This window comes from Podarcis raffonei, chromosome 8 (assembly GCF_027172205.1).
Source record: "Podarcis raffonei isolate rPodRaf1 chromosome 8, rPodRaf1.pri, whole genome shotgun sequence".
Taxonomy (NCBI): domain Eukaryota; kingdom Metazoa; phylum Chordata; class Lepidosauria; order Squamata; family Lacertidae; genus Podarcis; species Podarcis raffonei.
Genome location: NC_070609.1, coordinates 11,956,369 through 11,972,841, shown reverse-complemented (window position 1 = coordinate 11,972,841; position 16,473 = coordinate 11,956,369). Strand labels below are relative to the sequence as shown.

Sequence of the window (16,473 nt, the reverse complement as noted above, 5' to 3'; positions counted from 1 at the left end):
TTGGGCCCCCTCTGCATGTTTATATTCCCCATTCAAGCATAAACCCGAGCAGACCTATAGCGGTAGCATTTGCCAGCTTATAAAGCTCTTTCAGCACATGCTTACAACAATCCCATGATGCAGAAGTTACAGAGAGAGGCAGAGGGCAATGATCAGGCCTGGGCCATTTGAAGAGCTTTTGTGGCTAGATGAGGAATTGAACCGTGCTCGCGGTCACACAGAGCACCTGAGAGCACCTCAACTCTGGGAAGGAGAGGCACTTAAGACGGCAGCAGAGGAACGGAGGTCAGAACTTCTTGGGTTTGGCTTCCGAGACGGAAGTGAGGCATTGTGCCCAGAGAAGAGTTCTCTCTCCCCCACGTGCGCTGTTGGCTGTCCCGGGAGTCTGATGGCCTCCTTGGCACCCATCTCTTCATTAATGCCGTCCTATTATATCCGGACAATGATGGATTGGCAGACCCAGCAAGGCTGGCAGAGGTGAAAAAGAACTGGGCAGCTATGAACAATGTGTGTCACAGGAGAAAACCTACTTATCCCCAAACGACCTCCTTCTTCCAGTAACTCTACTCCTCTGCCTTTAGGATGATCGGCAGCCCTCCACCTGCCACACCCTACAATCTGGTGTGACTATATCTTCTGTTGCACATGCACACACCCCCCAGATCACATCCATGAACTTTGAATTAATCCCTACAGAATAGTCAGCCTCCCTGGTCCATTATCTGCAATCTTCCTCTAGAGGCTAATAGGCCTTTTTCCAACCCACCTCCACACAGAAACAGTGAAAGCTGTCCTTTAACCACCAAGCAAAAGAGTATTTATTAGTGTGGCCTTCTCCCAGTCTTGGGTCCCCAGATGTTACTAGACTACAACCCCCATCATACAACACAGCCCACCTGGTAGGATAACCAATTTGTGCCATACGATCAGCATGCATGCCTACGGTGGGATGGATTGTGGGCAGCGTGGTCTCAGAAAGAGACACAGCTTATTTACATGGATGAATCATTGCAATTCTACCTTCTGAGACAGGTAAGAGGTCTTGAGGGCTGTTAAATGCTGGGATACAGAAACGTGGAGAATCCTGGCCATGTTTCCCAGGTATCAAAGGCAACAGAACAGCGGATTTTCAATCTCACGAGCTAGCTGTGCGCGGAGAAAACCTAGGGCTCCTTCTGAAGCTAGGCAGAGCTCAGGTGAGGAAACTTGTGGCCATCCATTCTTTGCTAGCTGGGGCTGATGGGAATCAAAATCTGACAGTATCTAGCAGGTCGTAGGTTTGCCATCCCTGAAGGTTTCTTAGGGACGAGTTATGAAATGGAAGCTTTTCAGAAAGGAAGTGCACCCAGCGTGCTAAGACATGCTCTCATTTAGCAAGAGGTGATGGTATGGCCCATTGTGAAGAGCATCCTGCCACACATCCCATAATCCTCTGCCACACACAGGAGTTTCCTCAGAGGATGGAGCGATGTAAAAAAGGCTACCGAAAGGAACACAACTTGGAAAATGAAAGAGGAAGGGACATCTCTCAGGGGTTGTGCATAGGCTTTGCATGGTTCAGTCCCCAGCATCTCCAAAGCAGGGCATCTCTGAAGCCCTGCAGAGTCACAGCCTGTCAGTGTAGACAGGAATGAGTTAGATGGACCAGGGGTCTGGCTCAGTTTAAAGAGGTTTCCCTATGTTCTTAGATTTTTGTCCTGTTTCTGTCTCTCATGCTGTCTGATTTGATGCTTTCCCCACCCCAGCATGATCAGTTTCAAAGTGAGATTCAGGTAAGGCCACAGGTTCCAGGCAAAGAGAGCAGAAGTCATTCTATTCTGGTCCCTTTACAGCTGCCAAGTCTTACAATATGTTCACAGTTCAGCAAGGATTGCAGACGGGAGCCAGGATGGAGGCTGAACAAGTGTGAACACAGCTTGAGAGAGGCTCCATCTTCAGCAATTCACACCTCATTCATCAGCCAGTAAAACAACTATTTCCAGCCCAGGGTCATAGAGCTGAAGCTAAAAGGGGGGGGGTTCAACCTGCCCTATCCTGAGAACTCAAGGTGGGTAACAGGACTTTAAAACTGCCCACCTCACCACCTCTCCAGAGCTTCTAAAGTGCTAAGAGACCAAAGTTAGAAGTTAGAGGAAGTGTACGTCTTTGAAAAAAGAAGACTTATTCTTTACGATCATGGGTAAAGAGCGTTGTGACGATGACCACCGAATGCAGAAGTGGGGACACAGAGAGCTAATGTTTGGGAACAAAACTAAAAACAGACACGCTTCTTCTGATTTCATTATTACATTTCCATCCCACCATCTCTCCCAGAAGCTCTAGGTAGAGTACACAGTCCTCTCCTGTCCCACGTTATCTTCACAACAATCCTGTGAGGTAGGTTAGGTTGAGAGACTGTGACTGCCCCGAGGCCAACTAGTAAGCTTCATGGCTGAGTGGGGATTTGAACACCTGGTCCCCCACGTCCTTAGTCACAGACACACCATACAGTTAAAGCACAGGGCTTCCTCTCAAAAAATCCTGGAAACTGTAGTTTGCTCCCTACAGAGTTACAATTCCCAATGCCCTTAACAAACTACAGTTCCCAGAATTATCTGAAGGAAGGTATGTGCGTCAAATGTGCTCTAAATGTATGGTGTTGGTGTAACCTTGGCTTAACACCTGATTATATAAACTTCAGGCCCTCAGGTGGGAAGCTCAGTGTTCAACCCAAAAAAGGAGCTGTGAAATCTGTCCTTACCTTACCCAAGTCAAGTAACCTGCCTCAAGGTTTCAAGCAAAACACACTCTTTCTAAATCATTTTCTATAAGGAAAGGAAATGCGAAAATTACAGGCGGACTCTCGCCCTATCTTGTAACCAATAATTCATGTATCTATCCTCTTTTTCTCTCTCTCTCTTCAAGTTCACATCAAAATGGGCAAGCAGTGACATCTAATGCAGACTGCAGATTAAAGGGAACCTGGTAAACTGACAGTCTTCATGATCATAAAAGTTGAGAAACATGTGAATGGAGTCCTATGAAGGTTTGGTGTAAAAAGGGTCAGACAACAATTCATTATTAGCAACAATTATAGCTTTCCATCCCTCATTGCTACTTTAGTATCCCTACCTTGTTGGCCATCTTGCGTATAGTATATTATTATTATTATTATTATTATTATTATTATTATTATTATTATATTTTATTAATAATATACATATATTATATTATATTATATTATATTATATTATATTATATTATATTATATTATTATTATTATTATTATATTATTATTATTATATTATATTATAATATTATATTATAAACGCCATTTACCTTCCTATTCATCTACTTGCACTGGTGTGCTTTCGAACTGCTAGGTTGGCAAGAGCTGGGACAGAACAACGGGAGCTCACCCCGTCGAGTTGATTCAAACCTTTGACCTTCCGATCGGCAAGCCCAAGAGGCTCAGTGGTTTAGACCACAGCACCACCCGTGTCCCATGGACAGGTAGGTTAATAATCTCCTATGGCAGGGTTAGCTAACCTATGGCTCTTCTCCAGAAGTTGCAGGGATGATGGGATCTGCAGTAACATCTGGAGGGCTGCAATACTGAAGGGATAGCTGAAGTCAGTACAGCATGAGACTCTTAACCTCAGGGTCATAGGTTTGAGCCCCACACTGGGCAAAAGATTCCTGCATCACAGGGGTTTGGACTAGATGACCCTTGTGGCCCCTTCCAACTCTACCATTCTATGATTCTGTGACTATGATTCTGTGCTTCTAAGACTGCCACTCCTGCTCTGAATCCGGAAAACGGGCAATCTGAAGGAGCAACCGCATTTCCTCTTGCTAACCTCACTCTTCATTCTCTCTTTGTTACCCAAGGTCCCCCTCCTCCTCCTCTTCCTCCACCACACACACACACAGAAAATCCTTTTAAAAACCGGAATGTCAGAAGAAGAAAACGATTTATGCAAAAATTAAGTACATGTGCACAAGCTTAATTAACTTGTGTAATTAATTCTGACTGGGTATCCTTGACACAGACTCTGGATTTGGGGGAAGCAGAGGGGGAGGGGGAGGCACAGCATGAAAGAAGCAGCGCAGCTAACAAAAAAGAAAAGAAAAAAGAACTTTTCCAGGAACGAAGCATAAAAATGTTTCCTGTGCTGCCGCCGCTGCCGCTTGCCTGCTTCCATACCCGCCCAAGTGGCTCTGATCAGGGAGCTCCAGGTTCTTCCCCAAGCAGATGACCTTATGCTTGTGCCTGCTCACAAATCCAGATTCCCGCCCCAGTGGTCCCAATCCCTTCTGGAGGGGGTATTATTTTCTGAATGGAAGGCGAGGAGTGAGCTGCATGCTGAGAGCCCAGGCAGCATCAGCTGCGCCTCCCCCTCTGCTTCAGCTGGGTCCTGGTGCCCAGCCGCTGCTAGAGAGACTGTCAGCCCAGAGATCTGCAAAGATTGACTGAAGAGCAGATGAAACAAAATTAAAAATTTCCTTCCAGTAGCACCTTAGAAAGCGGCTAAGTTTGTTATTGGTATGAGCTTTCGTGTGCATGCACACTTCTTCAGATACACTGAAACAGAAGTCACCAGACCCTTATATACAGTGAGTAGTGAGAGGGTGGGGAGGGGTATTACTCAGAAGGGTGGTGGGAATGGGTGATTGGCTGGTAGATGTGGTTAACAACTGCAATTGGTCTTACAGGAAAAAGCAAGGGGTGAGATGGCTAAAAATAGCTTCATCGTGTATAATGAGATAAGAATCCAATGTCTCTATTCAGACCAGGTCTCTCCATGGTTTTAAGTTTGGTAATAAGTTGCAATTCAGCAACTTCTCTTTCCAGTCTCTTTCTGAAATTCTTTTGTAATAAGACAGCTACTTTGAGCTCTTGTATAGAATGTCCTGGTTTCTCTGTCCTGTGATTCCTGATATCAGATTTATGTCCATTTTTCCTTTGGCGTAGGGTTTGGCCTGTTTGCCCAATATAGAGAGCTGAAGGGCACTGTTGGCATTTGATGGCATACACAGTGTTAGAAGATGAGCAATTAAATAGTCCTGAGATGGTATGTTTGATGTTGGGGCCAGTAATGGTGTTGTCGGGGTGTATGTGGCAGCAAAGTTGGCATCTGGGTTTATTGCAGGCTCTGGCACCAGTGTCCATGTTAAGTCTGGTTGTTGTATTATTGTGGGTTAGGAGTTGTTTAATATTGGGTAGCTGTTTGTAGGCAATGAAAGGTCTTCCTCCCAGAGCTTGAGAAAGAGAACTGTCATTGTCTAGGAGAGGTTGTAGATCTCTGACGATGTGTTGAACTGTTCTAACTTGGGAGCTGTATGTGATTACTAGTGGTGTTCTGTTATTTTCTTTTTGGGGTCTGTCTTCTCTCTGGGTATCAGTCTGGCTCTGTTGATCTGTTGTTTAACTTCATCAGGTGGCTATTTTAGTTCTAAAAAGGTTTGCTGTAGATCTCTTAGGTGAGAGTCTCTGTCTGTAGAGTTGGAACAGATGCGGCTGTAACGTAGCAGATGTCAGAGTTTCCCAGCCACCCCGGGGAAGGAAGCAGAGAGGCAGGCAATGGCTAGAACAGAGAAACGACTCAGGCTCGGGGCAGGAGAGGTGCAGGGGCTTAAGCAGAGCCTGGGCTCAGATCCAGAATCTGTTCTCAATGCCAGGATGCTAAACGCAAGATGCATGGTCAAATGGGATTGTGCTTATTACATTTCTATCCCGCTTTTTCTCCAAGGAGCCCAAAGCTGTATTGTTTTTACTGTCCCATGTTATCCCCCAAACAATCCTGTGAGGTAGATTTATCAGACAGAGAGAGAGACCCAAAATCATCTGACTAGCGTCAAGGCTGAGCAGTGATTTGAATCTGAACCTTCCTGGTCCTGGTCAAAACTCTGACCCACTAGTGCTACAATAAGGGATATTGTTTATTTATTTTATTTTATTTTTATTTGTTTGTTTCTTTTATTTCTATACCGCCCTATACCCGAAGGTCTCAGGGCGGGTCACATAAAGGATTACATACATAAAATAAAACAACAACCCAATAAAAAAAAAACACCCTAAAAAGAGACAGCATTTTTAAAAGGTATAGGATGTAGATCAGGTCAGGCAAAGGCCTGGTTAAAAAGCAACATTTTTGCCTGGCACCTAAAGGTGTATAGTGAAGGCACCAGGTGAACTTCCCTGGGGAGAGCATTCCACAGACGGGAAGCCACTGCAGAGAAGGCCCCGTTCTCGTGTTGCCATCCTCCTGACCTCTCAAGGAGGAGGCACACAAAGAAGGGCCTCAGAAGATGTTGGCCTTGTGAGTTGGAGAACCTTGGTTCAAATCCTTATTCGGCCACTCAAATGATTCTTTATTTATTCTGCTCATCTCCTGCTCTCTCTTCTTGCCTTCCCTCTAGAATGGCCGCTCCCATCTTGCTTTGTACTCTGAGAACCACCACCAAACCCCGTGGCCCTACAGTTTGAGGCAAGGTTCGCTAGTTGACTCGAAAATCTGAGACGGATCTTTGCCACATGCTTTTGTGGACCATTTTATACAGCAGGGGTGAAACCTTCACCCAACAATCAAAGCAGGAGGGATAACAACATTGACCACTTACACTTTAAGGCTAAAAATTTTTTTTTAAAAAAGATATGGAACAAGGGCTGGACGTCCAGCAACAATGACTCTGCCCACTGACTCCCAGGCACACAGCCCCCAATGGCAGGCTGCCATTGCCCTCACTCTTTTGGCTTGTGCACAGGAGGCAACAGCTGAAGCACGGCCAGGATTTAATCTGACCAGGACCCCGGGAAGGACTTTTGTGTCTGAAAGAATCCCAGGACTCTTTACTCCATGGAGCAGAAGGCTATCAATGGTGACATTCTTCTACCTCTATTGTCAGAAGCAACATATGCCTCTGGATGCCAGTAGCTGTGAACAACAAGTGCAGAGATCACTGTTGTGCTTAGGTTCTGCTTATGGGCTTCTCCCAGACATTTGGTTGGCCACTGGGAGAGCAGAGTTCTGGGCTAGAGGGGCCTTTGGCCCGACCCAGAAGGCTCTTCTTATGGTCTTATCAGAGAAGGAAGCATGGAATCCACAGAAGGAGGTACTGGGCTGCTCTGTCCCATGGGCATCTTGCTGTCAACACCTAGGGTTGCCATATTTCAAACATAGTTGTTGAGGTGTTTTTTTAAATTTTGGCCAAAGTTCTGGGGTGGGTTTTATTTTTAAGCTTTTGGCCAAAATTGTTGAGTTTTGTTTTGGTTTTGGTTTTTGCAAAATTGCAAAGAATATGGACATTCTGAGCTATTTCTGAGGAAAAGCAACACGGGCTGCTGCTGAACATCCAGATTTTCCCAGGCATTTAGCCGAATTCTGTCCCGGCACTGCTTGTGGCCCCAGTATTCTGTGTGCATCCACGAAATTCTGGACTTATGGCAACCCTACCAACACCACAATGATTACCACACCCACCTTCAAACTCCGAAGTGGTCTACATCAGAGGTCTACTCAGGAGCAGGAAGAAACCAGCAGGAAACCAGGAAGGCAGGGAAGTGGTTGTAAAGGTATGAATCTCAGTCACTCCTGGACCTGCACCGGGATAGTAGTTCCATATAGGTCTCTTGTCATGCGCTCCAGGTTCAAAACCAGTTCTTGCAAAACTGACTGAGTTTTTAATTCCCTTCCAGCTTGAGTATCCCTGAGTCCTGCTTCCACACCAGCAACACCCTTGATCCTGCAGGCTCTCCAGCTCTGCTCCTAGGATTAACTGACCTCAGACAGGGACCTGTAAAGGAGTTCTCTGCCCCAAGCCTCTCAGTGTTCACACTGGGGAAGAAAGATGTTAAATAGGCCTATACTCCATGTGACTGTGGCAGATCTGTTTGTATATGTGAAATGCAGATCTGCCTCAGTCTGTCTGAGGTGGGGCTGGAAGAAAAGCCCCCCAGGGGATGGTGGGGGATGGGGAGAGGCTTTCCTCCCATCTATGCTCATTTCCAGGATCAGAACCCGGCTGAAGGAAAGGAGGCAGGAATTGTGGGCGGAGGTTTCCGAATGCTCCTTTGCTTTTCAAGACACACACCCTTATACACAATTACAGAGATCCACATTTAAAAGGTAGGTGTCTACTGCCATCATGTGTAGTCTGAGCCTCCGCTTGGGAGAAAGTGGCTGGACAGCCTGGGTTGTGTGCCTGTGGGTGATTGCTAGGGTGAGGAAGAAGTTAAAGTGTCAGACTAGGACCAGGGGGAAAACCAGTGTTCACAGGGTGACCTTGGGCCAGTCACTGCCTCTCAGCCTAACCTACCTCACAGGGTTGTTGTGGCGGAGAACCATGCACACCATCTTGAGCAACTAGGAGACAAAGGTGGCACAGAGATGCAATAAACCCGTAGGAGCAGGGGTTACGCTGGAGCCCAGATGAGAAGTCTCTGGGGGCTGAATCTGGCTGGCGGATCTCAAGTTTCCACTCTCTCCTTTTAGACCAAGTTCAAGACCTCTTCCTCTGCCACAAGATGGAATTAGCTGCCTCAGGCAAACACGGCACCGCACAGCGCAAACCAAGCACACCAGAACAAGCCCCCAAAAACAACAAAAAAAGGAAGAAACAAGTAGACATCCATAAAGAAAACTGCCATATGAGGACAAATCCCTCAGCGATCAACGGGTTTTGAATTGGCCACCTGCAACTGGCAGTGTGATTTTTCAATGTCTCCAACATTTGCTTCAAAAGCACACACACACAGTGCCCTCTCGCCAGCTCCCATGCTTTGGGGGGATTTGCAGGGAGTGGGTTCTGGGTCAAAGGCTGTGCCACAATACTTCTTTTTTGTAAACTATACAGTGGGGCGAAGCATCAGAAACGTATGTTAAGATAACCTAAGGGTATGACTTCTTAAACCTGACATAAGTATTGGTGCTTTGACAAGCCAAGGGCAGGGGCATCTTGATTTCAAAAAGGGCTACTGCAGATAAAGGGAAGGGCAAAAGAGGAGTGACTGGTTTGAACCCTGGATGCCCCAGGACGTGATGCAGCCACAGCTGGACCTCAGAGCTGGTCTAGGTTCCTGCAGCCCAGAGAAGCCCCAAACTGGCCACCCAGGTGATGGAGGCAGCTTCAAACAGATGCCAGCACTTGGGCCTGAATGGGCATGCCAGGACTTAATACTACTGACAGCCTCAGCATCCTTTCTTATTGCTGAAGGCATTTTATAGTCAGGGGGTGGGCCAGCTGGGCATAGACACGGTCACAGATGCTCACTTTATTATTTTTGCTTTTAGTGTCAGTGCAGAAGAAGCAAAACTGCATTTTTTTCCTGGAGTCATGATGGTGCTACGGTCTGAGCAGGTTTAAAATGCAGAACTGCATATGCTCAGAGTGTTGTTGCTTTTAATCAAGGTTGGCAAACTTCGTTTGTCTTCTCTCTCACACACAACACACACACACACACACACACACACACACGTTAAGAATGTTGTCTAGCATGCAAATGGTGGGGGTGTAAAGAGAAACCCATTAATTGTATGCTTCACCACTGAAGCACATGGTTGTCTATAGCAGAGAAGGCCCAGGGGGTCCCTGGTTTTAGCCAAAGGGCACTTTGCTCCCTTGAGAATCTCCTGCAGCCATTTCCAGGATAACTGGTTCTCCTCTACGCAAGGCAGACCCACATCATACATGACCCAATCACACGAGTTGCCTCCAAAGAGTCCTGGGAATTATAGTTCTCTTGGGCAAGGGTGCTGGGAACTGCAGTTCTGCGAGGGGGAACTACAGTGTCTAAGATTTTTCAGTGTGGGGAAGGGAGCCATGTGTTGGATGTGCTTTCAATGTATGGTGTGTGGACCTACCCTGACGCAAGAGTTCTCAGAAGTGCAAGGATCTGCACCTTAGGGAGTTGCTAGGGAAGCAGAATTCTTCCCAGTACCCCTGCCATTTCATGTCATCCCATAGGGTGGTTGAGACCTATGCCCACCACCACCATTTTGTCACTAGGATGGAGGCTACCAGAAGGTGAAATGTGCATGTAGGCCTGCACCACTTTTAAGAGCAGAACCGAGCCTTCTGCTATGTCACAGAATCTGGGTTCCCTCTGTGCCACAATACCTCCACTGCTGAATGCAGTATGCCTCTCTTGAATGCCCATTGCTGGAGAGTTGTTGCGCTCATATCTTTCTTTTGGGCTTCCCAGAGGCATCCTGTCAGCCACTCTGGGACTGACTAGTGTTGGGCTAGCTGGGCCATTGGCCTGAACCAGCAGGTTCTTCGGAGATTATATTGATATGGTTAACAAGAGGTACACTGATGGGCAAACAGTCTGGCTTGGGTTTGGTCTTTGGGCATAGCCCAGCGGTAGCCAACATGGTACCATTGAGATGTTTCGGACTACAACTTAGCATCTCTGCCCATCAGCCAGGCTGAGCGGGGCTGATTGGAGTTGGAGTTCCAAACATCTGGAGGGCGCCATGTCAGCTACCCCTTGCCTGGCCACAAGACCACTTATATCCCAGGTAAACCACCACTAGCCAGTCGTATGTACCCACCACCAATTTACAGGATTCAGCTTCCCTGCTGAGCTACAGACACCAACTGCAACCACCTTCCCATCCCCTTTTTCTAGCTATCCCTCTGTTCCCAATTTAACTGTTCAAATGTATCCTTTGGCCCTCCAGATACTGCTGAACTACATCTCCCACCATCCCAGGCTTGCAGAGGCTGATGGGAGTTGTAGTCCAGCAACATCTGGAGGACCAAATGTTCCCCACACCTGAGACAGGTGTGGGCCAGAGGCGGTATTTCACATTTAGCCTACAATAATAAATGTAAGCAAAGAGGGGGAGGGATGCAGTCTGTGCATGCACAGAGGCATCTATGTTTTGCTTCGCATGCGAGAGAAAGTGAGCCCTGTCACTGAGAACTAGCTCCGGGTTTGAGCCATCACAAAACCTGGCACAGACCAAGGGGCGCTTCTCTCCTGCTATTCAACCCTTGCTAAACACCCAAAACAGCAATGGAGAGCAAGCAGGAGGGAGGAGGGAGAAACTGGAACACTATAAAAAAACAAACAGGAAAACAGAAGCCACCCAGAGTCCCAGTCGCACCACAGCAGCTATTTTGTGCATTAAGAAATGATGTTTCTTTAAAGTCCTCCCGACAATTAATTCTGGCATCAAAGCAGAGCAAGTGTTTTGTAAGCACATTTGCATAAAAGGGCCCAGTTGCCAGAGTGCCCGCGCATAGCTTCCCCTGGATGCAATTTTAGGACTGTGCGTTCATGATTTGGGGGGGGGTGTCTCAGAAACTGAATGGGTGCTTTAGTGTGCACCTTAGTCACCAACTGTGGGAAATGGGGGGAGAGAAATCTGACTCCCCCCCCCCCACCAGGAACAACAAGGCTGCTAATCTCACAGAGCTGTCAGACGCCCACCCCATTTTGAGAAGTGTCCCTTAGTTCACTTTGCAACACTGCAGAGCACAACAGAGGTTCCTGTTCCTCCTCCACAGATGGGGAATGGGTAGCCCTTTGTTTCAAAACCCCACACCACTACAGTATTCCACATTTTGAATGGGCAACGTTGGTTTTGAGCTACTGCCTAGCACTCCAGAACCTCATAAAACCTCTACGATTTTCAGGATGTTGCTTTGTTCCTCCCCCACCCTCGTTAAATATCAGAGCTTCATAGAAAATAATTGCCGTCCTTTACTTCAAACTCCATTATTCCAGAGAGCCCTTTATTTCAGAAATGTTCATCTGACAAGCCAGGCTGCCAGAGTGCTTTTATTTAAGAGACAGTCCCTTCTTCCTAGGAAAGGGGGGGGGGCGGGGAATCCAACTTTGCAAAAAGAAGGGTAGAAACCCAGAGCTGGTTGCCAGGCCAGGCATCTACAGGGAAAAGACGGCATTTGAGCATATGCAGAGTTCCTTTGCCTGACACTAGAGTTCCAGGGAGGAGCATCCAGGTCAAAGGCTGTGACGTCTAAGCAGGTGCGCAACGCAATACATCTTTTTTAAAAAGCAAAAGCATATCTTGTTTCGGACAGGAGAAGTTCTACACAGCCACTGCTGGTGCGGGTACCCAATTTGGGGGTGTTTTCATCTGGCAACCTTATACACCCCTTGTAAGAAACAGCCGCTTGCATGATGACAGAAGTAGGGAAATGAGGAGGGGGGCAACAGGGAGTAGAAACACACATACACCCCCACCCCTCCCTCAGTGACCTAGAAAGTAGATTTACTCCAGCTATTGATTAAAGTGGAATGCAATTACCCACTGCATGGACCTGCTGGCTCCGATAAGGGAAGGAAGCGAGTTCATTGCAAAGTCACAAAAATTAAAGTCAAGGCTGGCTCCCATCCCCACTTCCCCATTTTCAAAAGCAACCCCGGATCCTCAGCCCTCCTGGCTCTCTGCTCCCTATCACTTTCTTCGATTCCTTCCCCTGCTGGATGAAAACTACCCACCCCCACTCCCGCCAGCCTCCTAGTCTTCCAACTCTAAAAGCATCTCGCCTCTCAGCTGAGCAAACCCTTTCATTTAGCAGCCAGAGCTTTTGCCTTTCAAACGTCCTTCTACACCTCAAAAGTTGTGGGTTGTGGGGTTGTTGTTTTTCTCCTGTTGCTAGAATGGCTTCCTTCCCTGCCGGCCCTGCTTTTTGGACGCAGTTAGGGAGAGGGCAAGAGGAAGTAACCCCAACTTTATTTTGAGCTGCGCACACACACACACACACACACATACACACTTTTCAGCCCCCAGTGAAACCTGGCCAAGCCTGGAAGAGCTGGCAAAGTGAACAAGCTTCCGGGCTCTCTAAAAGGCAGGAGGGAACAAAACCAAAACTGAAAACCAGTCTAGTGCTGAACTGGAAACCCCCAGTGTCACTGGTTGCAAAAACAATAACAAGAGTTCCAGAAAAGAAAAGGGGGGGGACCCTGCATTTGGCATTTTGAATTCAACCCAGAATTCTGGGTTTCAAAAGAAGGGCTTGCTCCATACAACCCTGAACCATATGTATACAGTGATGGTCCCAGATGTTTAACTCTGAGAAAAAACCAATTGTATACATGTCCTGCATTTACTTCCAAGGAAAGGCATTATCATCCAGGAATGCTTGTCCCCACTAAGAAAAGAATCTGTTCGATGAAGAGTTTTGTGCAATTCAAAAGCTTGCACACACCAACCTATCTGATAAAGTAAAGTTGGGTCTCTTTGCTATCTTTGTATTTTGTAGTCCGTTAGGACAAACACAGGAGCCAGCATCAGTTGGAGGAAAAGGAGAGGATGTCATTACGATGTGGTGGTTAGACTAGGACCAGGCCAGACCCAGGTTCAAATTCCCACTTAGACACAAAGCTCCCTAACTGATGCTGGCATCACAGTTGGAATCTCTCAACCAAACCTACCTCACAGGGCTGTGGTGAAGATAAAATGGAGTCAGGGAAAATCAAGCATGCGGCCTTGAGCCCCTTAGAGGAAAAGTGGGATTATAAATGCAGGAAGTTTATATATATATTTAAAAAAATTAAGTGCTTTGTGATGTGATTGAGCCAGGATGACTGCATGCCCATTTATTCCAAGTCCTTCATCATTACAACCTGTCTCCCTGGCTTCACATGGTGATGAAATAAACCAATTTAGTTTGATAGGAGGGGGGTCTTTGGGGGGGGGAGAAGAGGAAGAAGCATTTCCCAATAGGGAAAGTGTACAGAGGACCAGCTCAGAGAAGCAAAGATGAAAGGCATGGAAATGGCACTCATGCAGGCCCACACAAAGAAAGCCCCATGTGCACAACGCCACGCTTAATTCATCATCCCAAACCTTCACTCGCCTGCCTTATAATTGCATCCTTGAGCAGTGAAGGACGGAGAGGTGGACAGCTTGCACGGAAGGATCACACAACGCCACTAGGGAGATGCACACCTGACAGGCCTGCAGGCTGGGAGCCATGCTGGAACTTTTGCCTGAGCATCCACAGACTGACCTCTCCAAAGAGAGGCTGATTGATGGAGGTGCCAGCCGCTGGCAAGTAAAGTTCAGCACTCTGCCCTCCTCAGTGAGCCGCAAAAGGAGGCTTGGAATTTTGACCTTCTCAAGGAATTCTGCCCATATCAAGGTGGGAGGCAGCGGCAGAAGCTCATTTCCTCCCTCACACACACAAAACTGGATCCAGAAGCCAGTTGAGCTTCGGGAGTCCATGGAATACCAGCCTGCTCAGATTCTGTCTTTTTAGTTTCAGCCTAGCTGGTCTATCAAAGGGACCAAATGGTACTTAGTTTGTTTCTTCTTTGTTTCCTCTTGGTAAGGCTAAATCCTATTCCGAACGGCTTTGTTCTCTTTCCAGTCGCTTCCTGCCACTCACCCACCCGCTGCCACCCCAACACTAACTGTATCAGATGGGAACTGAAGGATACCCAGGATTTGGAAAACTGGGGAGTGGGGGTTTTGGAGACCGCCATTTTTACTTGTGCACGTTCCTGCAATTCCCCCCCCCTCCCACCATCAAAACAAAATTTGAAAGATTTGCATAGAGAGGAGGCCAACTGTCAGCCCATCTTGATTCTCAGCAGAGAGAGAGAGAGAATGAATCAATGAAAGAAAAGCAGGGAGGGATGTGGATTCGCTCCGAGGTCGACGGGAATACAGCCAGGCAGTTTTATATTCTATTCTACAAACTCAAGGCACAGGCTGGGATGGAAGGATGAGAGGGAGAGAGTAAGAGGAGGAAGGTGGGAAGCGGGCGGGAGCGGAGAAGAGATGATGTAGCTATCTGGATACCCTTTTTTTAGAACTGCGATCTCCGGTGGGGAGGGGATTAAAAAGTTAGACCAACCGAAAATGTAAATACACGCACGCAAAAGCCGAAATCGAAGCCACAAGAATGGCAATGTAAGGAACTGGAACCCTTCTTGACACTGGGCTTGAAAATGTACTATTTTGCACGGTTGGTGGGGTGGGGGGGATAGAGAAAGGTCAAGGAACTGCAAGGATCTCACCCCACCCAAAGACATAAGCAGGCAGGTCTCGCCCCCCACCTCCCTGCAATCCAATTTTGAAGTTGACGGGGCACCGGTGCCTAACCTTCCAGGGCACAGCCTTTGCCCTAGGCGACACCCAGCTAAAAAAAAAAGGAGAATACGAAAGGTACTACGAGGGAGAGAGAATGCAGAAAAGGGGGTGCCCCGATGTGCGCACAGGTCGAAGGATAAAGTGGGGGGGGGCACACACAAAAAGCGCCCTCTAACAAAGCCCGGCAACCACCACCACTGCAGTGACAAGAAAAAGGGGGCGGGTGGGAACCATGCCATTGTTTCCCCCTATCCACACACCCCTTTGCTGCAGCAGCCGCGGCGAATATTAGGGTCACACAATGCGGGTTGCGAAGGCGGATGGGGGGGGGAGTTGAAACCCTACAGTGCGCAGAGGTTGCCCTCCCTCCTTCCCTCCGCCAGGGCCGCGGTCCCTCCGGGAAGCGCCCCCCCCCCGTGGGGAAAGAAGACCAGGCAGCTGCCCGCCTTGCCTGCCAGCTTCACCCCTCGGAGTCGAGGCACGGGGCAGCCTGGCAAGGCTGCAGGGAGGGGTAAGAGAGACCGGCGCCGGGAGGGCAGCCCCCCAAGCGGGCCGGGGATGACCCGGTGGGTCCGTGCGCAGGCAGCGGGGGTCTCTCCTGCTCTCCCCGCCCCCGCCCTGCTGCCCCGCGCTCTCCGCGGTTCCTCCTTTGCGCGCAGCCGGCGCTTTCCTTCCTCGCTCGCTGCAGGAGCGCTTCCAACGCGTAGAGGACAAGCGGGCAATGCCAGAGCAGAATCGCCCACAGCAGCCCGGGAGGGGGTGGGATAAAGAAGCAGCCGGGGGGGGGGGTGGAGGGAGAGAGAGAGAGAGAAAGATAGAGAGAAGGGGGGGGTAGATTGACCCCCCCCGCCGATCTCCGCGTCTCCTCCGCGCTTACCTCTGCCAGCAACGCACAGCAGTAAAATCCCAGCCGCGGCCACCAAAGGCGAGTGCCTGCTGCCGCCGCCGCCGCTCCCTGCCGATCGCATCCTGCCGCTTCCCCTCCGGTCTCTTTCTTTCTCTCTCTCTTTCTCCCTCTCGCCGGCTCTGCACCTGCACTCGAGCTCCCCCAGCGTTAATCTATGCTAATGAGATGCGGCGAGGGGGGCCGGCCCGCGGCGGGAGGGGCGGGGCCTGCCCAGAGAAGGGGGAGGCAACTGTTTACAACTCCCATGCGGGAGAGGGAGGGAGGGAGAGCGGGGAGGAGGGGCTTTCCGGGGAAGGGGCGGCACCGCCTCTTGGCACCGCCCACTCCAGGAAAAACAACAAGTGCGGCTCCTGCTCTCCCCCTGAAGTTCATCAGCACCCAGCAGAGAGGAAGGTTGGGGGCGTCCAGGGCAGCAAACGCTCCTTTGCAAATAAAAAATGGAAAAAATGAAATGCAAAAAAATAATATTTATTCTTTGTTATGCACAGTGTTCTGTAGCCCTGCGCCACC

General features: G+C 48.7%; 1 protein-coding gene across 1 annotated transcript in view; it reads right to left on the bottom strand.

Moving 5' to 3' along the window:
• CADM4 (cell adhesion molecule 4) overlaps positions 1-16,118 on the bottom strand; it is a 142,516-nt gene extending 126,398 nt beyond the window's left edge. Inside the window, exon 1 of the mRNA XM_053397956.1 lies at positions 15,934-16,118. Within this exon, the coding sequence (XP_053253931.1) occupies positions 15,934-16,024 (91 nt within the window). The 5' untranslated portion in view covers positions 16,025-16,118. The remainder of the gene's footprint in view (positions 1-15,933) is intronic.
• Positions 16,119-16,473: the final 355 nt, after the last annotated feature.